This window comes from Procambarus clarkii, chromosome 24 (assembly GCF_040958095.1).
Source record: "Procambarus clarkii isolate CNS0578487 chromosome 24, FALCON_Pclarkii_2.0, whole genome shotgun sequence".
NCBI lineage: Eukaryota > Metazoa > Arthropoda > Malacostraca > Decapoda > Cambaridae > Procambarus > Procambarus clarkii.
This window is the reverse complement of record NC_091173.1, coordinates 21,596,311-21,622,693: the sequence shown is the minus strand read 5'-3', so window position 1 is coordinate 21,622,693 and position 26,383 is coordinate 21,596,311. Positions and strand designations below refer to the sequence as shown.

Below are 26,383 nucleotides of genomic sequence, written 5' to 3'. Positions count from 1 at the left end.
TAGCAGTTTTACCAAGATTCAACAGCTATATATTAAAATTGTGTAAATAAAATATATAATTTTAAACTTATTGAACATGTTAAGTATAATAAAGAAAGAAATTGGATAAGTGCAAACATTAACATTGTTTAAATTTTTGTTTTATTTTAATAATATTAAATATGATTTATATTATTGATATTGTTAGCATATTTCTTATTTTGCTGTTTGAGACGTTAAGATGTATCAAATATTTTGGTTATTGTCAGCTCAGCTGCTATAATAGTTGGTTAACGACAGTTACATGTAAATGACTTTATGTCAGATGTTTATTATTAGTCAGGGAAGTGAGCAGGTGGTGGTGGGAGGCGGCACGGGCGGCTCTCCTACAATAGTATTTTATTAATTTATTTATATATATATATACACATACACATACACAAGAATGTACAATGGGTTGTGTAAGTACAGATTTTGATGGTTAAATTGTTCATTGTTGCAAAGCCAATAAGTATACAAGTTCGGATGTCTTAAAACTAATTCACGATTTGCATTGTATTAAATTTACAACATGAACAGTTAATATTACACACAAAACTAGTGATTGAGGCATACAATGAGAAGTTGGACAAATTCGAATTAACATGGTTACTAAATACTGTAGTATGAGCGCATCCCCACCGTGTTGGGTGTGATGGGAGAACTAACTTCTTGAGGTGATGTCGGGGCTTAGAGTCCCCTCGGCCCGGTCCTCGACTAGGCCTCCTTTTTGTTACATACCCCCAGGATGCAGCCCGTAGCAGCAGTCTAACTGCCAGGTACCTATTTACTGCTAGATGAACAGGTTTATCCGGGTGAAAGAAACTGCCAATTTGTTTCCGCCATCGCCGGGGATCGAACCTGTAACCTTAGGACTACGAATCCCGAGCGCTGTCCACTTAGCTGTTAGACCTCCCCACATCAGGCTGGTCACATCGTGAGGACAGCAACGAAGCCATTATATATATATATATATATATATATATATATATATATATATATATATATATATATATATATATATATATATATATATAATCACTAAGAACTCTTTGACCTCTTCCCCCTCCTGAGGAGGGCGGAGCTGCGCAGACAACAGAGGTGATTGTGATGTCATGCTTGTTAGCTCGTTTTCAGATTGGGAGTTCTACTTGATAGTTCGGCTTTCGGTAGCAAATTTTAACCAGGTGGTGTTTGTTTTGGGACGCCTACCTTTCTGGGTGCCTAGCCTGGTCGATGGCAGACATGAAATGCTTCCAACCACATGGGGGTTTCTATAGGCCATTGCCCTTCATGCCTCTCTGAGGGGGGCCAGGTTCTGAGTCATGGTCCCTGGTAGGCTTAGAAATCCAATCAAATTGACTGGTGCCATGATCTAATACATACACATCAGCCCAGTAGGCTCCGGGAAGCCTCCGAGACTCGCCCAGAAAATGGCGTTTCATTATATTCAATGCTGGTTTTTTGTAAAGCTGATTATATTTTATTAAGGGCATACTGTATATACCTTATTAAATAGGATCGTGTACCTGCAGATATAGTACAATATAATTTTATGAAAATGTCAGAACATATTTATAAAAATTGAGTTAGTTACTGTATATACATTGTATGCAATGAATTCACAGTAACGTAATATATCTATGCAGGGCAGAGAAACTGAACCAGCATCCTGGGTCATCCCAGGCAGTCTTCTAAATGAACATAGTTTTTCAGGCTTTGAATATATATGGAACTTTATTTACAACAAACAGCAAATATTGTACTTGTCATTGCAAATGAAGTTACTGTAAATTTCTCGATGCCATATCAAGATCTTTTCTATAAAATATGTAAAGTTCTATTTCTCCTTACAGGTTAAAATGCAGCGACATCTGTGGTATTTGGGCCTTCTATGTCTAATACATGTGGTAGCTTGTAATAATGCTGAAGATTTGGATGATGATCTTATAAATTATAACCTTGATCGTCTGTATGAAGAACCAGCAGATAACGTTGACCCACATGATATGCTAGCCTATCCTGGCCAAAAAAGAGATCCCAGCATAGACATCGAAGATGGAGGAGTGTTTGGTTCAGAACGCCGGACACGCAAAGATGTTAAAGATACAGGTGATTAACTTGTTTATTTTGCTACCTGTACCACCCCATTTCATACTGGGGATTTATACATGCAAGCCTGCATTGTATAAAATCTAAGATATAACTTATGATTTTCACTACTCTATATATACAGTACTGTATAAAATACTGTGGCCTACAATACTTTGCCCTTGCTTTTTAAATTGAATTTACCAATAATTAATTAATGACTTTGGGTATGGATGCAGCTTAGCAAAAGTAGAGACTTTATTCATATAGTCACCTTTATATTTAGTGGAATAGTTGATTTAACCACAGAACTGTGCTAGCCAACATTTTATCGGGTGTGGTGGTGCGCCAGCCAACAGCTGATGATTTTAATATATCATAAGATTCAAAACTCCCATGCATAAATGGCTCACATTTGCTTCCTTGGGCCTCCTGTAACCATCCTCCATCTTGAAATAAAATTCCTGATTCACTAACTTTCCTTCCATGGCCTTGATAAAAAAAAATAAAAAGTGACACCTCGGCTTCCGAATGTCCCTCTTCACGAATTTTTAAAGTTATGAGCCCAATTTTGTCATAAAATTTGAATCGGTTTACAAGCTTTGCCTCGAGTTACGAGTTTGTTGATACACATATGAGTCGACCAAGCGCATGGTTCCTCGTGGCAAGGTCGCCCGCGCTTCAGTTTACCAGTGCCTCCCGGAAGTGATGATTGTGCTTGAATTCTTTGTAAAGAATTTCATTGTTTTTCTGCTTTTCTGGGGGGAGCCCCTACGGCTTCCTGGAGCTATCCAGGCTGATAGGGATAGCCCTAGCTTTTGGCATCAGTTGATGTGGGTAGAGTTCTAGGCCTACCGGGGACCACGGCCAGAACCTGGCCCCTCAGAGAGGCACGAGGAGCAATGGCCTATAGACATGCACATGCAACAGTATGATGTCTCTTGGTGGTCTTTGCGCTATTTCCTATTCCTTCATAGGATTTTGTCGGTGTCTGTTCAGGTTGTGTTGTCCTTTCTTTCTTGGCTCTTTTAGGACAAGCGTCTTATACCGAATACTGTCGCTTTTTATCGTGCAGTGCTGGAAGAGCCACTCTAGCTTGTGATCGGGGTGGATATCACTTCCCAACGTTCTACGTATGGGAAGTACTATATCAAATCTTTTTAATGCAAAATTCTCTTCCATATGTACATGAATCAAAGTTCTATGATTTCATCAGCTGATACAGTCCCACCAAGAATATGTAAATGTGTTGGGTTTATATTATCTATGCCTTGGGATATTGTCAGATTGAAATATTCCTGAATAGGTTTTTATTAAGGCTAAAATAAGAGGAAAAGCATGATATCCACACAGTGAGTGTTATTTCATTTACAGTATTTGATGTGATGTTGGTCATGCTGACTTTTTACTCAGTTGGAAAGATTGTTACATTTAGCCTCCATACATACCATTCTTTCAGAAAGTTGGAATTCAGATGATCAGTTAATGCGTGCACAAGAACAACTTAATACTTGCCAGGGGCTGGTATCTAAACTGGAACATGATATTCAGGTATGTTTATAATGTTTATTATATAAACATAATTGTAATATAGTATTATTACTATTCATTATTACTGTAATATAGTATTATCACTTCATAACTGTAATATAGTATTATCAATTTTCACTTCATCCTACCATCTCTTAACACTTTCGCTCACCCCGCACGCCACCCCTCAATAGTGCGATATGGGACCCAGGGTGTCACGGGAGCGCGCTTAAATTCTGAAAAGTGTATACTCTCTTCAACTTTGTCACCTTAATTCTCGTCCTACGAGATTAAATTTGGTATCATTGTGTTCGCAATAGAATTCTCTACAGCACTAAATGCATATAAACTCCAAAAGCCCGGCTAATTACCCGCAGCGAACAGAGAAAGTGCGAACGAGTTACCCAGGAGCGTGCAAACGCGATAAAATGTTTTCACTATTTTCACTCTGGTCACCTCAATTTTTGTCCTAGGTCTTTCATTTTGGTCTCAATGGGTTCGCAATAGAATTGTCTAGAGGAACATTAGCATATAAAATATAAAACCTGGTCACGCTCCAACCGTCGACGAGTTGAAGATGGGCCACGCGTTAGCCGGGAGTGAGCACTCGGACGCCTTCCAGCTACACTCCCAATTCCCTCCCTTTTCAAGCCTTTCTTTCGCAATTTTCTTCCTGGAAGGGCCTTGTTCATGATCACTATCCATCGTGGAGTAAGGGTAGATAGTTTCTAAAGCCGCAGTAAGAAATATAGCCACGGAAAATAGCCGAAATGTTCACACATTTGAGATGTGAGGGGAGGCGACATTGATCACAACAGTGGAGCGAAAACAATGGGCCCACGGCATGTGCCAAGCCACCTGAGGGCCACGAGGCTCAACAAAGAAAATGGGAAGACATCGGCGCACATTTTAAAACCAGTCCCAAAAAAATCGGATAAAAACCTGATTTTTGGCGATTATTTAAAGTGGATGACGCAATGCTGCGTCATCCCCGGTATTACTGACAGTAAACGGATGACGCAATGCTGTGTCATGCCCGGGCAAAAGTGTTAAGAACCTTTATGTACATGTTCATTTGTATACTACTTACCAGCTAGACAATCAGCCACCACCCAGCGCACCATCAACACTGCCACTGCAACTGGGTTGGAAGAGCCAACAACCTCATTTGTTTCCCAGGCCTCACTTGTTGCCCAGATGGGCCAGAAAGGGAGGGGAAAAGCTACCAAGGGACTGGCTCGGGAAGGAGTGTTTCATTTTTCTCAATGTCCCATTTCTAAATAAAAGCCCCTTCAGCTGTTCCATCGAGCCAAGTCTAAAGGAGGAAATACAAATCTAATGAGAAAAGCAAAATAGATATGGAACTTAACCAGAAAGATGGAATAGAAGATGGACGTGGAGTGGAGAAATGAACCTCCCAATGCAGAAGACTGTCAATCAAAAATCAGGTGTAGATGTGGGCCAGGACAACACACTTTCTGTGGAACACACCACCGTCTGGATTGCTGAAAATGTTGTGATCATGGTATGGCTCTGCCTCCAATACTTAGACTGTAATCTCGGAGCATGACATGATAGAAAAGAAGGTAGTTAGCGTAGCATCATAATTCTTGCAGTTGGGGTATGAGGACAAGTATGGGGCTGGCTAAGCTTCACCAACTTGTGACGCAGATGGGAAAGATGAGCCATGGTACAAGGAGCCAATCTTTGAGGATTGAGAAATAGTGCAAGAGAGTGAGACACACCAAGATTATCTTTGCAAAGCTGGAAATGGGCAAAGAACATTTTTAATTCCTTGACTAAACAAACCAAGCCACGGAGAATGGGACCGCAAAGGCAGCCAACTCCATTTCTGTAAAAATATGAAAATATGAAGGAGATTGAAACTACACACACTAAAACAGTCTAAAACAAGGTCCAAGGACCAGTAAGGTTTTAATGAAGCATGGAGAGGCTGAAGGGTAACCATGACCCATCTTGTGGAATCGAGCCAAGAGAGAAGTCGTCAAATCATAGCTTAGCAGCAACAAGTCCAACAATGCTGACCTATAATAGGCAATAGTGTTTGACATAATGTGGCAATCCAAAATATCCAGATAAAGAAATGGCATGTCCACTATCATAGACAGGGATGATAACTGGTGGATAGCACTCAAGCTGATTGGATTTTCTCTTGTCTGTTTTACCAAAACATTTTTAGATGGCTTTAATTTATATATAATAAGAGTTAAATGGGTGCCTCAGTCTATTTATGTCCTTGTGCTCCTTCTCTTTGTTATTTAGACAAATTATCATTATACTAGTGTATTCAGTATCACATTGAGGAAGAAGTAAATGAAGCAGTCAGTCACAGGCTATTCAGATGAAAGTGATGCGATTCATCTAGTTATAAAATAAAAGCTTTGTTAAAAGAAGTGTCAAATAAATTAACTGAGAGATACAAAGTTATTATGTAAAATATAAAACGGTAATTTAATATACAAGAAGCAAGGTACTATGCAGTACATTGGAACTACATTTTATTCAGATGCAAGAACTTTTTGTGTGTCGATAAAGAGTGAGCATGATTAAACTATAAGAAAATCTTTGAAGCAGCATGGCAGGATTGAACCAATGTCCTGAGTCACCCACAGACCCAGGATGCTGGTTCGATCCCACTGCGGGACCAAAGAGCCAAAGCTCAACCCCCGCAAGCACAAATAGGTGGGTGAGTACTGTTTTGTTCCTAAGATTTTCTCACAGATATACCTCATTATTGTGATTTCATTGTGTATGTGATGAGACAATTTTAGTTTTGGTACTTTGAGAGAAAGTAAAAGAATAAACAAGGAGATATTTATTGTTACTTTATTCTTAGGCTGAACAACAAAAATCAGCAGTTCTTCAGAAAAAGTTGATGAACGAAGGATTCATAGACATGAGCGCCTTCTACACCCGACTGATACACCACTTATGGAATACACTTCATCTTGAGGTATGTTTAAGCATAGCATAGTTACTAATGTCATGTTACTTGTGGCAGTCTATTTAAGTCTCTTGCATTGAATGAATACTTCGTTATATCTGGATCCTTATAACCGTTCAGTTTACTTTCATATTTTGTTGTTTTGGTTAAAAAAATAGTGTTGAATGTAATGAAACGCCATTTTCTGGGAGAGCCCCAGAGGCTCCCTGGAGCTTATCGGGCTAATGTATGTTATATTTGACCGGGATATTAGCTATGGAGTTCAGACCTACCAGGGACCATGAGCCAAAACTTGCCCCCCCCCCCCTTCAGAGAGGTTTCAGGGAGCAATGGCCCTGGAAAAAAACCCTGAGGTTGGGGTTTTCCTTATCTGCCATCGGCCGGGGTTAGGCACCCAGAAAGGTAGCCATAACAAAAACCCCACATGGTAAGACACTAACAACAAAAACCGAACAGAGAGGTAGAACTCCCGACAATCCCAAGGAAACAAGCAAACGTAACACACTACTGCCGCTCCGCTATGCTCCCTAAATGTTAGGTCGTCTGACATCATTATTCCCAAATCCTTGACATGCTGTTTTCGATAAACAGGTGATTGACGATAAAGCACCTAAATTATTGAGATCATCTCGAAACTCTCCAAATGTATTCACTAGAAAGGAGATGAGAGAGAGGTCAAATAATATACACGTGGAAAATACTGGAGGGCCAGGTCCCTAATTTACACAGTAAAATAATTATGTATGAAGTGAACGATATGGAAGAAAATGCAAAATAGAACCAGTGAAGAGCAGGGGTGCCATAGGCACAATCAGAGAACACTGTATAAATATCAGAGGTCCGTGGTTGTTCAACATCCTCCCAGCGAGCATAAGAAATATTGCCGGAACAACCGTGGACATCTTCAAGAGGAAACTAGATTTATTCTTCCAAGGAGTGCCGGACCAACCGGGCTGTGGTGGGTATGTGGGCCTGTGGGCCGCTCCAAGCAACAGCCTAGTGGACCAAACTCTCACAAGTCAAGCCTGGCCTCGGGCCGGACTTGGGGAGTAGAAGAACTCCCAGAACCCCATCAACCAGGTATCAACCAGGTTAACCAGGTATGTCACTTTATTGAATTCCAACAAGTTCTCTTCAATTGTAATGACTTCTTGTAATTTTTTTGTGAGGCTCCTTACAACTTTCTTATTACATATTATCCACTTTAAGTATGTATTTAAATGTGCATATATGTTAATGATGTGATAGATATGCTTCCTACTCTAGGAGGTAGAACATATCCTGAAGGATGGGAACGCTGCTATGATCAGACATTTGATGGTACGAGTAACCAAAGATGATGTAGATGGTCTGCAACAATACCTTCAACACCAAACTAATGTGCATAAGGTATGTACCAATATCTTAGTGTTGACAAGAATTTAAGGAGAGAGACTGAGCAGTTGTAGCCATCGCCACATCATTTCATCGTTGGTTTTTTAATTTATAATTGTACCTCTAGCAGTCATTTTGGGCTGAATTCATTTTTATCCAAATTCCTTAGTGCTTTTAATGACCTTGTAGAGACAGTTTGAGAAGTTCCGTGTGTCACTGATGTCAGTATGTTGTTTTGCTTGACTGTGCATGATCCAGGTCATATGACACTGCATTTTGTGTGTGTGTGTGTGTATAATAATTATGATATAGGCAGTTTGTGTATAGAAAACTGTAGTAAGTTCAGAGTAGTATCGTGTGAGATCTTATCATGAAATTCACCAGGGATTTTTTTTTATGTAGTTGTGTGTGTAGTATAAGTTGCTATTGTTAGTTGAAGTGTTGATCAATTGGCAATGAATATAAACAATACAATTATTTAACAGTTTGATAAATAAGATATTCTTTTGTAATGTCTTAGCTTGTTCAGTATTGTGTGATTATTTAAGAACTTATATTTTCAGGTTGATGAATTTTTTCAACATGCTTTCAAATTAGAGGAACCTCCGGTGGAAGATGCATTTAATTTCATTCAGTCATTTATAGCAACGACAATATCAGTTGTTGAAGTAGGAAAAAATGTTGAGGTATGGTATAATATTTATATGTTGATTTATTATGCAGTAATATTAAGAATTAATCCTTTTCTGTGGGGAGTCCCATCAGCTCCCTGAAGATATCGTACTGATTAAGTGCCACCTTACTTGGAGTTACCAGTCGCAGAATTCTTGGATGCCTACCAGGAACCATGAGCCACAACCTGGCCCCCTCGGAGAGGCACAGGGAGCAATGGCCTATGAACACTTTACATGTAAATTTTGTCATCTTGCCATCGACCAGGAAAGCACCTAGAGAGATAGACAAATCAAAACAGACTACTGCCTGGTTGCAAAGTGTGACCTACACCCTCAAAATATCAAAAGAACTCCCCCACAAAGAAAACAGACAAGTAAAACTTTGCCCAACTAACCTCTCCCCCCCCCCCACCCCCCACCCCCCAATTCATTAGCTAACCCCCCCCCCCTCCCTCCCTCCCGCTTGTTAGCTCCACTGCCCTGGATGGTAACTCGATGGTCGGTTTCTTGGGGGGTCGTGTCAGCATTTTTGCAGGGCACTCTGTTGACAGGGCGATTGGGGAGCAGTTGGCTCTGTTTTCCCATGCTTCGTCCCACAATTTGTGGACGTTTCTGGTCGTGTCCTCCGGTCTGGGGGGGGGGGCTCCTAGAAGGGTCATGCCAGGGCTGCTCGGGCGGTTGTGATGACGTCGTGTTTGTTTCCTTGTTTTTAATTGAGGAGTTCTGTTTGCTAGATCGGCTTTCTGTTTGCAATTTTTGACCAGCAGTAGTTTGTTTTGGAATTCCTACCTTTCTGGGTGCCTGACTTGGTAGATGGCAATCAAAGACTGCTTCCAATTACACGGGGTGTGTCTTTAGGCCATTGCTCCTCGTGCCTCTCTTGAGGGGGCAGGTTCTGGCTCTGGTCCCCGGTAGGCTTAGAACTCCTTCGATTGACTGCTGCCACAGTCTAATATATATACACATCAGCCCAATATAGCTCCGGGAAACTCCGGGTTTCACTCAGATAACGGCGTTTGATTACATTCAACGCTGGTTATTTTAATTGTGGACAGCATTACCGTCCTCTGCCGAACTACGTGTATTGATTTAAGGATTGATAACATTATTGCGAAGTATTATCGAAGCTGAAGTGTTAAGATACAGTATAACATTTAAAATTTCTAAATGCATTGTTGTATGTTACTTGTTAAAGGTCTGCATCCATTAATATAGATCCCTGTGTTAAGCTTCAGTGCTGATGACCTATTTTTGTTTCAATGTACAGTACTGTACTGTTAAGTCAGCCTGGGAAAGTCTCTTGAGTTTTCTGTAATAATTGAAAGAGCAAGGCATGTCTTTATGGTCACCTTCATATAGTATTAGTAATGCATTGACATTCAAATGAAAGTTAACTTAACACCATAAAGGCAGAAATACACAATGAGTGTTATAATAAGGCTTATATAAAACTTACTAGACTTGTTCCACTCCTTATATTTCCTTATGGGGCCTTTCTTGTGTTAATTAGAACAAAGAAATTACTCTCCCCCTTTGTTAGGACATTTTGTTCTTATACAGTATATTGAATATTTGCCTTTGTGTTTACCTGAAATAGTTGACAGATTGTATGTTCCTTATTCAGACTTAAAGTATTAAAATCCAACAGTAAGTTCGTTTTTCTTTTGCAGACTTGGTTATACATTCTCTCCTTTGGATTCCTTGTTTTGGCCTTGTGGGCAATATTTCTATTTATTCAAGACATACAGCAGGAACTGAAGTGGGGAAGAGTCTTGTGTATGATGGCTGTTATTGTGTTTTTCATCTGCTGTTTGTGGCAGTGGAGACATATGCATAAGGTGAGACATGATTTGTTTTGATATGCTATTTATCACTTTCTGTATGATTAATTTTCTCATGTACAAAAGGAAGATTCTTGAATATTTGGACACTGTCGGAATCAAACTGAAGTTGATTCCAGGTATGAATGCTTGTGTTCGTGCACACACACTCACACTAGTTAACTTATGAAGACACCATTCACACACCAAAATATGAGAAAACGACGATGTTTCAGTCTGATGTTTCAGAAAAAAAGTGGACGTGATCGGTGTCTAATGCGAGTGATAGTGTTAATGAACAACTGAGTTTGTTACTAAGGAAAATGTTCCTTATTTAATTCAAATTGTGAAGTGCTCTTGTTAGGATCTTATGAAAATTTTTACCTTTTCTTAACAAGGTCAATAATTGCAGAAGAAGCAATTTAAATTATGTAGATGTTGTGTTTAAATTTTCATTTTAATAACTATAATGACTTTTTGGCTGTTTAAATACACAAAGTACACAACCTCAGTCAAACACTGTAAGATATATTTTGTATTTACAGGTTGCAGAGTCGCGTCGCCATGCTCAAATGGTGAAAAGAGGGTTTGGGTTTGACAACATCCCAGAAGAATGTAAGCCTGGAAACAAAGGGACTGCACGCAGTGTAATAGAATGGCTTAAAATCACTGTTTTTGGATCACCAGACGTTTGTGAAAGGTAAAGACAAAATAATTAACAATCAAATAAATCATAAATTTAAATGTCTAATTGGTTTATCTTCTCATAATAAAAAAAAAATCTGTCATTTGTCTCTGCCTCCACCGGGGATCGAACCCGGGACCTCAGGACTACGAATCCGAAGAGCTGTCCACCCAGCTGTCAGGGGCCGTGGATAGTGAATACACTTTTCAAACAAAATTGCAATGGACAAGGAGTCACTCAATATCCCAACAAGAGATGTGGTGTTTCCCAAGGACAAATTGGAAATAGGAAACTAGCCAAACTAAAGTCATCTCCTAAAGGGAAAATGGAAGTCATCTTGATGTTCCAACAGTGCACAAGGTTACAGCTGGGATTTTGGTTAACCCACCAGAGAGCAGAATTTGCCCAGCACTGCCAAGTGCCAACACAGTATCTTTTTGACTAGCAGGCAAAGCCAATACTGGGTTGGAGGGAGTAGAGACAAATACGTCCATTCTCAAAGTAGGCCAAGAGCAATGATCCCCAGAAGCTGAAGAAGCTAAAGAACCTAATATAGTAACAGTAATAATAATGACTGATGAAAAGAGAAAGTGTGTGTGTGTGATGCACCAGTGCCTAGGACGAGGCAATCCATTACTGTAACAACAAAGCTAGAGGTAATCAAGTGCTTCAAGAAGGAGAAACACCAGAGCAACTCCTATCATCCAAGCTAAATAAACAAATCAGTTTTATATTATTTCCCCACAAAATTTGTGTTATAGAATTCATGTTGATGTTTTTTGTTCCAGGAATGCATCCTCTTATTTATTGCTTTGTACATGTGGGAAATCTGGTTCCTAGTTATGATGCTTTTTTGGACGGCATCTCGTTCATGAGTTCTTGTATAGTTTGACAAATTGAGGTAAAAAGGAAGCTTTGTGGAAAATTCTAAATTTGCTATATTATTCATATAATAATTTGCTCTGCTCTACTGTACACTGACAATCTCCATTATAGTTATCCCATCTTCATTTTACCGCCTTTAGTATCCTGCTGAATAGCTTTCTGATGGATTTACAGATACTTTGAGGAGATAATGGTGGACCCAACACAAGAGATAACCCCAGCCATGGTTATTGCAGAGACGCTTGCAAAATTCTTCCTCCAGCCTTTACAACATGTAGGATCAGAGAGCGCCAAATCAATAACAAACTTCTACAGCGAGTATTATTTCATTTTATATCTATAAATTTGTTATATACTCATGTTACATCATGGTATTATAGTTTTAATTAGTTATTTATTGAAAGCAAGATTAATAAATTTCTTGGTTAATAATACTGACAACATAAAGGAATTTGTATAGTGGTTAAAATTTTAATATGAAACGGGAATTAACAAAAACGTATCCATTTACTGTAGTATATATACAGTATGTATCTGCATGTCACAACAATAATCTGAGAATGAGTCTGTAGTGATGCCAGATTTTGCTAGAATAGAGGTACTTGCCATTGAAAAGAATTTTAATGAGGGGCCAATAAATTTGTCGAATCTCTGTATCTAGCAGGGCTAACTAGGACTGAGGAGCCTCGTGCAACTTTCTCGCTGGTTTTCATGTAACATCCAGAATACCTAGTATGACAGCTTCCAAAAGTAATGAGTCACTCTAGTTCAGTGATAGCCTTGCTCAACCTGTTAAATGTTATTTTCCAATTTAGTTATAAGGAGAAGCCTTATACATTCATTATACATTTAGCCTTACACATTCGTAAAAACAAAGTGTTTCTTTTTGTTTTAAGATGACATTGGTTACATACATTGGTAATACTCCATCTTTGATGACAAATCCTTGTGATATGTTATCTTCCCATTTAAAAATATGGTTTTAGAGGAACGTTCTCACCTAGTGTCATTATCATAGGGTGCTTACAGTAATAATTTGTTTCAGGTAATGTTCCAGTGCTGTATCATGTTCCAGCCACAATACTTTTTGTGGTCATGCTTGTTATAATATTGTTTTATGCATCTGGGTATGGCATTGACTTTCCCTTGTGGATGGGTGGAATACGTCCAGTCTACAGAAGTGAATCATCAAATACCTCGGAAGTAGATAAGATAACAAAAGAGGTATGATCTTATTGTCAGGAAGTACAGTAGTGTATTTATCTTCTTAAGACTCACCTGTACTGTACCTCTCTCTCTTAACCTTTCTCACACATCTTACTTTTGTGGTTTTCCCACAATTTTCTGGGGGGAAAACTGGCCATTTATGAGATACATTGTGAAAAAGCATTTTAGCAGTCTAGGAAGATGCAGTTCTTTTTTCTCCTGTGGTATCTTGATGTGCTTGTCATATAACTCAGTCATATTAATCAGGCATACCTATTTTCCTAAAAAACTAAGTTGTTTCTTCAGATGCTCCACTATTCCCTTTGTGACTATCATCTCCAGTATTTTACATGGGATTCATGTCAGTGACACTGATGTGAATCCTTATGTGTCAGTGATACATAATGTGATAAGTGACACATGTGTCACTGATGTGTCAGTGACATAATTAACACTGGTAATAATTAACACTTGGGTAATAATTACACTAGTGGAACAACATGAAACCTGCATGTACCATACCTATCTCACTGAATACATGATTTTATTTTATTCAGTAAATAACCATTTATCTGTAGTAATTTTTTGCAATAGAACTGTATCACATGGGTTTAGAGCAAATTAAATTATATAAAATAAATAATTCTATAATTATTAAAACTTGTTACAGGCTATTGCACAGCTGAAACATGATCGACAAATTTTCCTGGAAGAATCTCGCTCCATGTTAACAGACATCACAAGAGCAGCTGTAGCCACACAAAATCAGGTGAGCTAAAGTAGTTGAGTTCAGCAAATATAAATAATAAAGGTAGTAAATAGTGAATGCTATAGAAACTAATATTCTTAGGTATTGTTTTATAATTTTTAGAAATTAGTCACTTAATTGTTGATGCATGTGAAGCTAAACTTAATTGCTTCCAACATAGGTTAGTCATATACCGTATATGAATGAGTTTGGGTAGATATAGGTAGGAGTTGCCATGGCCCTGCCAAGGCCCTATAGTTTCCTTAATTCTTATGTTCTCATGTTCTTAAATAATTGCAATGGTGTTTGTAACATTCCTACCAAAAACCATGTTTCAACTCTGAAAAATCATTGATGTCCAAAATGTAATTTGATTTACTCTTCATAAAATTCTGCCATATGGATCCAGTGTTACATTTCTTTCCATCACTTCAGTACATGTACCATCGTGTCTTATCTACTGTACTTTTCTGTAAGCTTTTTCATTAGCAAATAATGTTCTTCCGTGTGCCTCTTTCCACATATACAATTTCACTTCTCAGTACAGCAGAATTAGTGCTTGTGATGACCTGGGTCATTTATGTTATGGACAAATTTTTGTTTCTGGTAAATTTACCAAAATTATACCATATTGTTTCGGAACATTGTAGCTCCGTGATGGAAACATTAAGAAAATATATGTACGTGATGGAGGAGATATATTTAAGGATCATACCATTAAGTTATTTGTTGTGATATATGATGTGGTAGAGGATGGGTATGTTGTACCGTCTTTAATCAGTTATCTCATAACATACTGTGCCAAAATGTGTCATTTCTTGGTTTTTATGCTTGATGAAACTAAATTGCTGCCTTCATCCAAGTTATGTGGTGTCTTATTATCATTCAGGATTAAAAAGATTCCATACATACCACAGACATCATAATAGTTATCGGTATGTAATTGTGGATGAAACGGGAAAAATTTGCTACTATAGACACCGGTTTTTAATTTTTCAGGTATCGCTTCACTGAGCATCGAAAGTGATATGAATTCACAAAGGACAGCTCTTCCATTTCTAGCACTTACTCAAAAGGTGTGGTTTTGTTACACAGTACCCGTATGCTTTGGATAAAATGGGTCAGATGTGCATTTTTTGTGGAGAGCCCCCAGCTTCCTGGAGCTATACCAGGCTAATATATATATGTATTAGACAGTGGCATCAGTCAATTCGATTGGAGTTCAAGCCTACCAGGGACCACGAGCCAAAACTTTAGGCCCCCCCCCCCTCAGAGAGGCACAAGGAGCAATGGCCTATAGAAACCCCTCTATGTGGTTGGAAGCATTCTATGTCTGCCATCTACTGGGTTAGGCACCCAGAAAGGTAGGCATCTCAAAACAAACTCCGCCTGGTTAAAATTGCTACTGAAAACCGAACTATCAAGCAGTACTCCACAACAAGCAAACAAGCATGACATCACAACCCACCACCGCGCAACTGTCTGCGCAGCTTCCCCTTCCCCGGAAGGAGGAAGGGTGAGCCCCAGACCCCTCGCACCGGCCATTCAACCTATGTTCTGAGGCTGATGTGTTGCATGGCGGTCGTTTGATTCTAACTCCTATCTCTAAGCAGTGCTGTACCTTTGCTGTGTGGTGGTGTGCGAGCCAGGAGAATTCATGGAGTACTGGGGCTGCATGTGCCTTGGGCCAGTTACTGCCTTTGCGGCTTGGGGTTGCCTTCCACAAGTCATTCAGGAACTACCTCCGTAGGGATCTTTTGCTGCTCGGTGATTGTCTGCCCTTGGGTGGTTTGGTGGTTTCCATAGGCCATTGCTCCCTGTACCTCTGAGGGGGCCAGGTTCTGGCTCGTGGTCCCCAGTAGGCAGACCCCCCATTGACTGATGCCCCAGACTAATATAGTGTATATCAGTCCGATAGCTCCAGAGAGCCTCCGGGGCTCACACAGAAAATAGAGTTTCATTACATTCAACACTGGGAAGGCGAGACTTCTTGCAAAGCTACTAACATGCATAGCATTTCAGGTAGTACTAATACTAAAATTTGAGCATGATGCACCATATATATACAGTACAACCTCGATTCAACGTACTATATGGGACCGACCCCAGTTCGTTGGAGTGTTGGATTCGTTGCAAGAGGTGACCTTCAGGAGGTGTTTGCATCAGTGTCTTTATTTTTCTTGTAGACAATAAAAATGCATTATCATATTATATACTGTACCTATATATTATTACTCTACTAACAAATACTGTGTTACATTTGTTATTTACCTTATTGTTTGAGTTAAGTACATCTTGAAGTCTCATGGAGTTGTGAATGCTGTACAGTAAATGCATACTGTAGTGTATTATGCCGTTAACGCTGTGTTGAGTTGTTCTGCTGTATGTTGAGTACTACAATAAAGTTTATGAAAACTATTGTACACTAAAATTACTGCAACTTTAATTTTAACACTATATTTCGATTTGTCAAGAGGCTGGAGCATTCATTCCATGACTGCACAATCAAGGAACATCCGTGCACCTTGTTGGCTCCAAATGCACTCATTGTGTTAGTGATGGCTGACTGGTGGGTGGATGGGCACGCAGGCAGGGAGGCAGGCAGGCAGGCAGGCAGGCAGGCAGGCAGGCAGGCAGGCAGGCAGGCAGGCAGGCAGGCAGGCAGGCAGGCAGGCAGGCAGGCAAAGTAGGGAGGGAGGCAGGCAGGCAGAGCTTGGGAGGGAGGTAGGCAGGAAGGGAGGGAGAGGCAGGCAGGGAGGCAGGCACGGAGGGAGGCAGGCAGGCAGAGGCTGGGAGGGAGCCAGGGAAGGAGAGGATGGAGATGGATTGATGGAAGGATGGAGGGAGGGATGGAAGGATGGATGATTTGAGGGAGGTATGGAGGTTGAGTTGAGCAGAGTGTGTGTGTGTATAGGCTGTATGGGTGGGGGGGGAGGTGTGTCGGTGGTGGTGAAAGGACCGACTCACTGATAACCCTATCTCATTGACCCAGTTAACTTTTTTTTTAACTTGGTTTGTTTCTTCAATTCTGGATGGATGGAGGAAGAAAGGGGATGGATGGAGAGAGGGAGGGAGGGATGGATGGAGAGAGGGAGGGAGGGATGGAGAGAGAGAGGGAGGGAGAGGGAGGGATGGAGAGAGAGAGGGAGGGATGGAGAGAGAGAGGGATGGAGAGAGAGAGGGAGGGAGAGAGGGCTGGAGAGAGGGAGGGAGGGAAGGCTGGAGAGAGAGAGAGGGAGGGAGGGAGGGCTGGAGAGAGGGGGGGAAGGATGGAGAGAGCGAGGGAGAGATGGAGAGAGCGAGGGAGGGATGGAGAGAGAGAGGGGGGGAGAGGGAGAGAGGGGGGATGGAGAGGGAGGGAGGGGGATGGAGAGCGAGGGAGGGAGGGAGGGATGGAGAGAGCGAGGGAGGGATGGAGAGAGAGAGGGAGGGAGGGAGGAATGGAGAGAGGGAGGGAGGTATGGAGGGAGAGAGAGAGAGAGGGAGGGAGGGAGATATGAAACACGCATGGTGCTGTGTGTACAGGGATTAGACCCGTCCACTCACTCACGCTAGAGTTGTTCCAATAACATACAGTAATTTCTCAAATAGCAGATGTCTATCATATTACAGTATATTTTCGGTTTTATTTAGTTTAGTTTAATTAGGATAATAAAAAGCTATTAAAACACTGGTTTTAGAAATTATTTATTAATATGAAACTTTCAAAAGTCATGGGTCACTGAACTATGACGACACACAGACGAAAGTGAGTGAAACCTCACTGTAAAGTGAGGTTTACAGTACAGTATTCTCTTATCTGTCCACCCTCACTCATCTTGTTTCATCACAGAAAATATCTATAAGGAGATTTTACATGTAGCTAGGTAATCACGCTTCATCCTTTAAATTAATGTACAAAGATCCATGTGCCCCAAATCAGTGAACGAAAATCATGGAAACTCAGTTGTTCACTTGTGTGGATCACTCTGGCTGGTGTTTATGTGGACCACTCTGGCTGGTGTTTGGGTCATATGGTTCACTTGTGTGATCCAACTTGTCTTATGAAGGAATTATTAATTGTAATCTGTGATAGAATGAGAAAGTTTTCCACCACTCTGTGAACTCTGTCCCAAAATCGAAAGCTTGTGGACCACTTGTGGTCCACATGTGTGGTCCACTTGTGTGATCCAACTTGTCATATGAGAGAATTATTAATTGTAATCTGTGATAGAATGGGAAAGTTTTCCACCAGTCTGTGAACTCTGTCTGGACATCGTAAGCAAATCCGAACATCCCCCGCTTCGGCGAACCATTGTTCATCGAACCGGGTGAGTAAATTCGGCCTGAAAAGTGTGCAAACTAGCCGGAGATTTGTTGAATCGAGGTTGTACTGTAATATAGAAATTAAACAATGTGATAAATTGACTGATACATGATTCACATTTGGATATTGCATAATAGGTTAGCTTCTTCAATATCTTGTTGTATAATGCCTCTTCAACATACAGCCAGAAACTGTATTCATTGTTGGTAGTCCTGGTTTTAGGTGCTTGAAAGGGATCCTGCATGTTTCACTTTACTGAAAACTATAAAAACATTATAAATGTTACTGAGTTGTGGTGTTAAAACTTTTATTGTATTGAGAAAGATTTCAGTACTTGGGTATGAAGTTGCTTTTATGACTACTGATAGTTTTCATGTAATTACTGTAAATTTTCATACTCTCATAAACTTGCTTAGAAGTATTTCAATAATAATTGTAGACATGTATCTTTCATTATTGGTTTACTTAGTTCAGAAACATCTTCACTGAAATTATACTTTTAAGAGATTGTGCTGTACATAAATCTCAAAACATAACTAATTATAATAATAACAGTAATAAATACAGAAGCTCAGTGATTTAAATTAAAAGTTGATAAACCCAGTTATTGAAACTGCTTATAATTTTAAAATCTGTAGTCCCTAGAGTGCAGGCAGAAGAGAGACTATTTTAAACTTGGAAAATATTTAAGGGACTTTTTCCAAACCTGCACATGGAAATAAATGAGACCAGGAGGCATGGTAGGAATTGCAAAATAGCCCCATTGAAAAGCAGAGGTTCAGTAGGGACACTAAAGAGAATTCTATCAACATCAAAGGCCTAAAATTTCACATCACACTTCCTTTGCACATACTGTATGAGGATAACTGGCCGACTTCTCAGTGTTCAAAAGAGAACTTGATAAACACCTCCAAATGATACCTGATCAACCAGGCTTTGATTCATTCGTCAGCTGCATCTAACAGCCCAGTTAGGGACTGGATCGCAGGGCCATTAATCCTCGGAATCAATGCAAAGTCCAACAGCCTGTTGGACCAAGCTCTCACAAGTAGAAAGTAGAAAAACAGCATGTAAAGGATTTAGGAATAATGATGTCCGACGATCTAACGTTTAGGGAGCATAACCAAGCAAATATCGCGTCAGCCAGAAAAATGATCGGATGGATTACGAGAACTTTCAAATCCAGGGATCCCATCACAATGGTTGTACTCTTCAAGTCACTTGTGTTGTCCCGTCTCGAGTACTGCTCAGTACTCACTTCCCCCTTCAGAGCAGGAGAGATTGCTGAAATAGAGGGAATACAGAGAACATATACGGCTCGCATAGACGCGATAAAACACCTAAATTATTGGGATCGTCTCAAAACTCTCCAAATGTACTCTCTAGAAAGGAGACGAGAGAGATACCAAATAATATACACATGGAAAATACTGGAGGGTCAGGTCCCAAATCTACACAGTAAAATAACAACGTACTGGAGTGAACGATATGGAAGAAAATGCAAGATTGAACCTGTGAAGAGCAGAGGTGCCATAGGCACAATCAGAGAGCACTGTATAAACATCAGGGGTCCGCGGTTGTTCAACGTCCTCCCAGCGAGCATAAGAAATATTGCCGGAACAACCGTGGACATCTTCAAGAGAAAACTGGACGATTTTCTAAGAGAAGTTCCGGATCAGCCGGGCTGTGGTGGGTACGTGGCCCTGCGGGCCGCTCCAAGCAACAGCCTGGTGGACCAAACTCTCACAAGTCGAGCCTGGCCTCGGGCCGGGCTTGGGGAGTAGAAGAACTCCCAGAACCCCATCAACCAGGTATCAACCAGGTATCAAGTCAAGCCTGGCCTCGGGCTGGGCTTGGGGAGTAGAAGAACTCCCAGAAGCCCATCAAACAGGTATCAAGCAGATATAAGCAAAGGTGTGAAGGTAATGGTGGTAGCAGTTAAGGTGAAGGTTTTGGTGGTAGCAGGAAAGGTGAAGGTATTGGTGGTAGCAGTAACGGTGATGGTAATGGTGGTAGCAGCAAAGGTGAAGGTAATGGTAGGGGTAATAAAGGGAATGGTGGCTTTTCTAGCAATGTTTACTTGCCAGCAACTACTGGAAAGTAGGTTCTAACTCTATGCCTAGCTTCCTACCATTTTTCTCATCCTTTGATAACCAAGTTCTGTTCTGTAGCTTTGATTAGTCTTGAGAGATTTTGTACTCTAACAGCCCAACTTTAAAGCCAGGCTTCCATGGTGCTTGCTTAGTCAGTGGGGCTCTCTGTACTTGCCACCTGCAGGCTTGCATAGTCATCACAACTTGGCTGGTCTGATAGTTCCTGTAGGAACTTGTCAACTTTCCTCATTAACACTTCACCCTTTGTTCCAAGAGTATTTCTTACATTTGCTTGAATACTTTTGGACCATTGATTATAACAATGTTCTTTAAGTGTGTTTATGGACCTTCCCCCCCCCCCCCCACTGGCAGTGATAGAATTTATGTATCGGTGACTGCAGGGAGTGAGATCTGGCTTTGTCATGCCTCCTAATATTTTTTAAATATCTTGAAAGTTCAAGTTCTCTGCTGTATTTTCTCTTGAAAATGTGGTTGAAGGTGGCTTCCACAACATATTCTTTCAGTATGCAGGCGATGAGTCACAATAACGTGGCTTAAGTATGTTGACCAGACCACACACTAGATGGTCCAGGACGGACCGAAACGTCGTCGTCCCTTCACCTTCTAGTGTGTGGTCTGGTCAACATTCTTTCAGTACATTCCACTTGTCGACCAGTCATAAAGTGTACGGATACTTTCTTATGTTAGAAGAATTAAAAGATAGGAAGACCTTCAAGATAAATGTGTTTACATGCATGTCCAAGAATTAAGGTTTGTATATACAGTAGGTTATCTTGAGATTATCTTGAGATGATTTCGGGGCTTTAGTGTCCCCGCGGTCCGGTCCTCGACCAGGCCTCCACCCCCAGGAAGCAGCCAGTGACAGCTGACTAACTCCCAGGTACCTATTTACTGCTAGGTAACAGGGGCATCGGGGTGAAAGAAACTCTGCCCATCGTTTCTCGCCCGCGCCCGGGATCGAACCCGGGACCACAGGATCACGCGTCCAGTGTTCTGTCCGCTCAGCCACCGGCTCCCAGTTCCCACTCCCACTGGCAGTACCATAACATTTAAAAACTCAGTCTGGAGAAGGTATTAATGTAAATATATATATCATTATACAACACTAAATCCTTAACAATTTTGAACCAATTCCTAAAGAAAAGCTCATAAGATAAACTATTGGAAAAATGAGAATGCCTTATGCCACTGCAGTTTTATGAATAATTTCCAACTTAAGACACAATACACATTCTAGGTACATTGTAAACCAAATATCTGGAACTGTTCTTTCAAAATCCACATAATTGCATATATTTATATTACAAAACATTTTAGGGTATGATTTGTAACCAAGATTACTTTATAGTGCATTACCAGTAAGGCAATAACACTTGAAAAGCCTTATTGTCCTAGTCTTTCAAGTCTTATCAAATAAGACTTGAAAGTTTCAAGTTGTTACACAAATGCATTCTTCAGATACAGGTATTGCACTAGCCCTGAAAGTTTGAAGGATAGAAAAAGTAGTGAAAACTGTAAGAGATGTCTAATAAAGTAAAATATAGAAATAGAGATTATTAATGTGATGAACTTTAAATAACATCAGAAATGAGGTGGGTGGTGGATCCCACCTTGAGGCCTGGTCGACGACCGGGCCGCGGGGACACTAAGCCCCGGAAGCACCTCAAGGTAACCTCAAGGTAACCACCTCTCTCAAACAGATCATCTTCTTCAACAACTTAATTTCCATTAATTTGTTTTGCTTTTTTATTAGATAATATTTTGTATAAATAAAATTTTGGATTCATTATCTAACATAAGTTTTAAATGGTTTAGTATTTATTTGTAATACATTATATAAAATTTAGTAATGTAAATTTTAGGATATATATTTTCTAGGCTATATAGAATCATCAGGACCATCCAATATGTACTTGGATGCATCCTCCATTAACTAAGTGTCTGCTGGGTCATAGATCACATTTACTGTAGTTAGGCATGACAACTTTCTTTGGAATCTTTTCAAACCTCCCTGTAGAGTTATTAAAGATACTAAGCAGACATTCAAGACAAGCTCAGTCAGGCCGTGAATAACTACCAAAGATATTCATAGACTGGCTGCCTTACCAAGCCTTCATTTGGCATCACAAGTAACCACTAAATGATGGCTCTAACTGCTTGTTGCTTACCTGGCGTTCTCACTGACCTCCACCAAGTTGTTCATGTTGCTGACCTTCATTCATTTGTATACTTCAGTCATGTCAGTCTTACCTTTCACTTTTTTAACAAATTTAAATTGACAAAGCCTTAATCTTCTTTCATGTTAGATGTTTCTAATTTATGGAATAAACTTCTTTATCCTTCTCCATTCATGTTCCAGTAAATTTATAATTATTCATTGTCTAGTATGGTGCCCAACTAAACTGCATGATGTGAATGGGCCCTAACTAGAGTAAGGTAAAGCTGAAGAATAACATTGGATGTCTTACTACTAACACTTCTAGATATGATCCCAGTATCTAATTTGCCTTCCTAGTATCCTTAATAACTTTCCTGTAACATTTTAAAGGTCCCTGCAGGATGCAGGGACATTTAAAATGATCCATGGGGGTGCCATTGTCTAGAATGTCATCTTACATGACTGACTGTTATGTGAATCTGATCTTTCAGAGTAACCGAGTGATTCTGTGCAGAAAATATTTCATATTGATTTTGATCAACTTAAAATAGTTTTCATCGAGGTTTTTCTACATCGTACTGAATATGCATAATCTAATACTTGATTAGGCAGTTCTAAGTAGCACTTCAAGTTTTTGTTGTACATTAATTTATTTTATACTTTTTATATATCAAACGTGTTTGACTGACCCATTAGATTGTGCACTACTGTATTTTGTTTTTCATATAATTTTCCTCTAATTATTTCAGATTGATGTTCGGCCATTAATATTAACATCATCTACCATAATGGAAAGTGAGCTAGAGCGCCTTATTTCCCACAAGTTGGCTAGCATCATACAACAGAAAGCTATTACTGATATAGATTCAGCACAACCTCTTGCTGGAAATCATGAAACACCTGAACACAATTCAAACATTTTTACCATGACTTCAACTCCAGTGGGAAAAAGTATTACACATAAGGACAATATGGAAGATGAGGTATGTTTGGAAGAGATAACAAGAAACCAAAACCAACAATCAAGAGCTATGGGAGTTTCTACTGATGCTGTCCACTACCGAATGACAGGCACTCGCAGGAAGAAAGTTTTGCCATCTAGGAATGAAATGGATAGCAGGACCAACCCAGATCCTTATGAAGCTAGGCATAATGTTAGTCTTGACAGAGCAGCTGATAGGAACGAGGAACAACAGTTCTCCAGCAATGTTAGTGTAAGGAAAAAAACAAACACTGCCAGCTCACTAGAAAGTCATGCAAACCAAGAGTGTACAGATATTTCCCAGATGAATTCATCAAATGAATCTGTTGAATTTGACAATAACACACAGAAATCTGAAGAGTTCTTCAGTCAAGTAAAAAGCATCTTGGAAGAGTCTGTAAATTCAAGTTTAAATGACAGTAATGCATTTCCTGATACTGGCAGTGCTAAAAATATAAGACGACGACATAATAAAACTCTTAATATTAGCCAAGAAGAAAGTCGGAAAGAATACCTTGAAGAAGTAGAACACGGTGAATCTAGTACTGACTTTCTTAAAACTGTCAGAGATGTTATGACTCCTGAAGCTGATCTCAAGTGAAATGTTAGTACTGTACCTGTATTTCATTGCTGAAAAATATTTTAATTAATGATTGTATTTAAAATGAAAATGTGTTCTTTGGGTTCATAAAATAAATTAAATTGTCTTTCATATTATTGTGTTCACACAGTTTAGTTTTGATAACCAAAAATAATTTTGGAATACGTTGTACATGTGTATTATCATTGTACTACTGCATTAACATAGTGTGACTTTATGAAATGTTATTGTTCATTAAAATGTGTTCAAAAAATGAATCTGTACTTGCATCATCTTACCATTAGTACATTAGACGTGACAGCACAATATATATCTTTCTCAAATTAACTTTAGTAATTTAGTCCTAAATTCTTAATTAGCTACTCATTTGACTTGTATTTCTCCTGCATAATCAGTTGTTTAGCTATTGTATCTTTTTCAGAAGGATAACTGTTACATGTACACATTTTACAGCTGAGGACTATCCATAGAACTGTCTAACTGTCAAATATTTGTTTGACAATATTTTTTCTTCACACGTGTCTGAAGTCTAAACATAAAAATTGGTTCATTCTGTCTCACTTGTATTGCACCTGATAAGGTTCTTTCAATATCTTTTCATGTCTTTCATAATTTTCCTAGCCCCCTCCCACCATTTTCATAGATGGCACACGAATATTATTCATGTCCATCCTGTTTTTTTTTTTTAGTATATTATGTTTTCAAAAGTATGTACATTGTCATTGCTTCAGGCAGTTATATGTTTCCTGTGGATAGCCATCATACTGGGAAACATTACTCCATTGTAAATGTGATACCTTGAGAAAAACCATGATAGACAATATCTCCAGTTCTGTATATTGTTTTGAAATTGTTGCCGGGAAACCTGTTTTTGTATATTTGTGACAGTTGTACAGATTTCATTATTAATGTAATCAAAATACATGTAACTTGTGACCTGTGTTTGTGATTTATAATAGTTTTTCTCATATTTTTCTCATTTCTTTTGTCCAGTATACAGTATCATATATTTTTTTATGTTGGAAGCCCTGTCGGCTCTCTGAAGCTATCATACGCTGATCAGTGCCATCAGTCGCGGAGTTCTATATGCCTAATGGAGACCAAAAGCCAGAACCCAGTCCCCTCAGAGGGGCACGGGAAGTGATGACCTATGATCACTTTGCACTTAAGATTATCATTTATGCCATCGCCTAGGAAAGGCACCCAGAAAGATGGGCAAATCAAAACAAACCAATGCATGGTTAAAAATGAGACTGCAGCCCAAACTTAATGGAGTGCCGCCCTGCTCCTTATTGTCCAAATAGCATTGTTCCTCTTACAGTCATGCATATCCTTGTTGAATGTCCTGACTTTCGGGACGAGCGTGTCTTGTTTTCAGACCCTCTTGTGGTCTCTTGTCCCTCGATAGAATTCTTGGTGAATCGGATACTTTTGATATCGTTTGCCTTATGCGTTTCTGTTCTCGTATTGGCATCCTTTGTGATATTCAGTGCCCTCTGATTATTCCGCACATTTGGTGCTACATAGCCTTCCCAGTTTGGTGTCTTCTTTTGATAATTACTTACTTCTTCTTTTTATTCTTCTTGCTCTTCTTTTTATTCCTTTTCTTCTTCTTCTTTTCTGTGGAGAGCCCCTCCGGCTCCCTGGAGCTATACAGGGCTGATATGTATGTTTTAGACCATGGCCTCAGCCACGGCGCTGGGTATGCTAACACGCAGAACACTCTTAACTCTGTATTAGACTCATGTCAGGGCCTAGGTTTAGTTATCTCAACAGAGAAAACAAAGATACTAAATCGGCGCCCACCCAGGCAGGGAGGAGCTGTTCGCAAGATGCAACTGTCTGATAGCTCCCAGGTTGACTATGCAAACAGATTCAAATACCTTGGCCTTGAGGTGCCACTGTATGGCCCTGTTGTATTCAAACTCTGTCGTCAGTATAAAGAGGGGCTCTGAACTCTCAAGGCCATACACAGCCTGGCTCCTGTGCCAGGTAAGTCCACTACGGGCTCACAATAGCCCGTGCTACTTGGAACTTTTGTTCTGAGTAGCTGAATCTAAAACAACAACAACAACAACTCTCAAGGCTGTTGCAGGTTATCACTCAGGCTATGGAGCCAATGTCAGAATTGTCAAAATGACGTACCTTGCATACATCAGAGCTTTAGTGGATTATGCTGCACCTCTGCAACATTTGATGCCTGAAATTCAAATAGGATAATTCTTG

The 26,383-nt window shown here is 39.8% G+C and overlaps 2 protein-coding genes across 4 annotated transcripts in view; both read left to right on the top strand.

Moving 5' to 3' along the window:
* The first annotated feature begins 303 nt into the window (after positions 1–303).
* On the top strand, positions 304–25,093 carry LOC123761611 (uncharacterized). 3 transcript variants are annotated; one of them, XM_045747638.2, is made up of 12 exons: positions 304–440; positions 1,875–2,130; positions 3,569–3,660; positions 6,497–6,613; positions 7,871–7,993; positions 8,542–8,664; positions 10,323–10,490; positions 11,018–11,172; positions 12,217–12,356; positions 13,088–13,266; positions 13,919–14,017; positions 23,324–25,093. In XM_045747638.2, the coding sequence occupies exons 1-12, from the start codon at positions 432–434 to the stop codon at positions 24,155–24,157; spliced, it is 2,295 nt and encodes a 764-aa protein (XP_045603594.2). In that variant the 5' UTR covers positions 304–431; the 3' UTR covers positions 24,158–25,093. The 3 variants fall into 3 exon arrangements, with proteins under 3 accessions (XP_045603594.2, XP_045603593.2, XP_069186839.1); XM_045747637.2 differs by having other exon boundaries at positions 323–373; XM_069330738.1 differs by lacking the exon at positions 304–440 and adding an exon at positions 668–797.
* The window catches only part of Idh3g (Isocitrate dehydrogenase (NAD(+)) 3 non-catalytic subunit gamma), a 40,481-nt gene continuing 32,052 nt past the window's right edge, over positions 17,955–26,383 (top strand). Inside the window, exon 1 of the mRNA XM_069330740.1 lies at positions 17,955–18,306. The gene's annotated coding sequence lies outside the window, so the exon portion shown is untranslated. The remainder of the gene's footprint in view (positions 18,307–26,383) is intronic.

Excerpts from the sequence above, each read along its gene's own strand:
- LOC123761611 (XM_045747638.2), top strand. Across the intron at positions 3,661-6,496 it reads AACTGGAACATGATATTCAG|GCTGAACAACAAAAATCAGC; the intron begins GTATGTTTATAA and ends CTTTATTCTTAG. Across the intron at positions 12,357-13,087 it reads ATCAATAACAAACTTCTACA|GTAATGTTCCAGTGCTGTAT; the intron begins GCGAGTATTATT and ends AATTTGTTTCAG.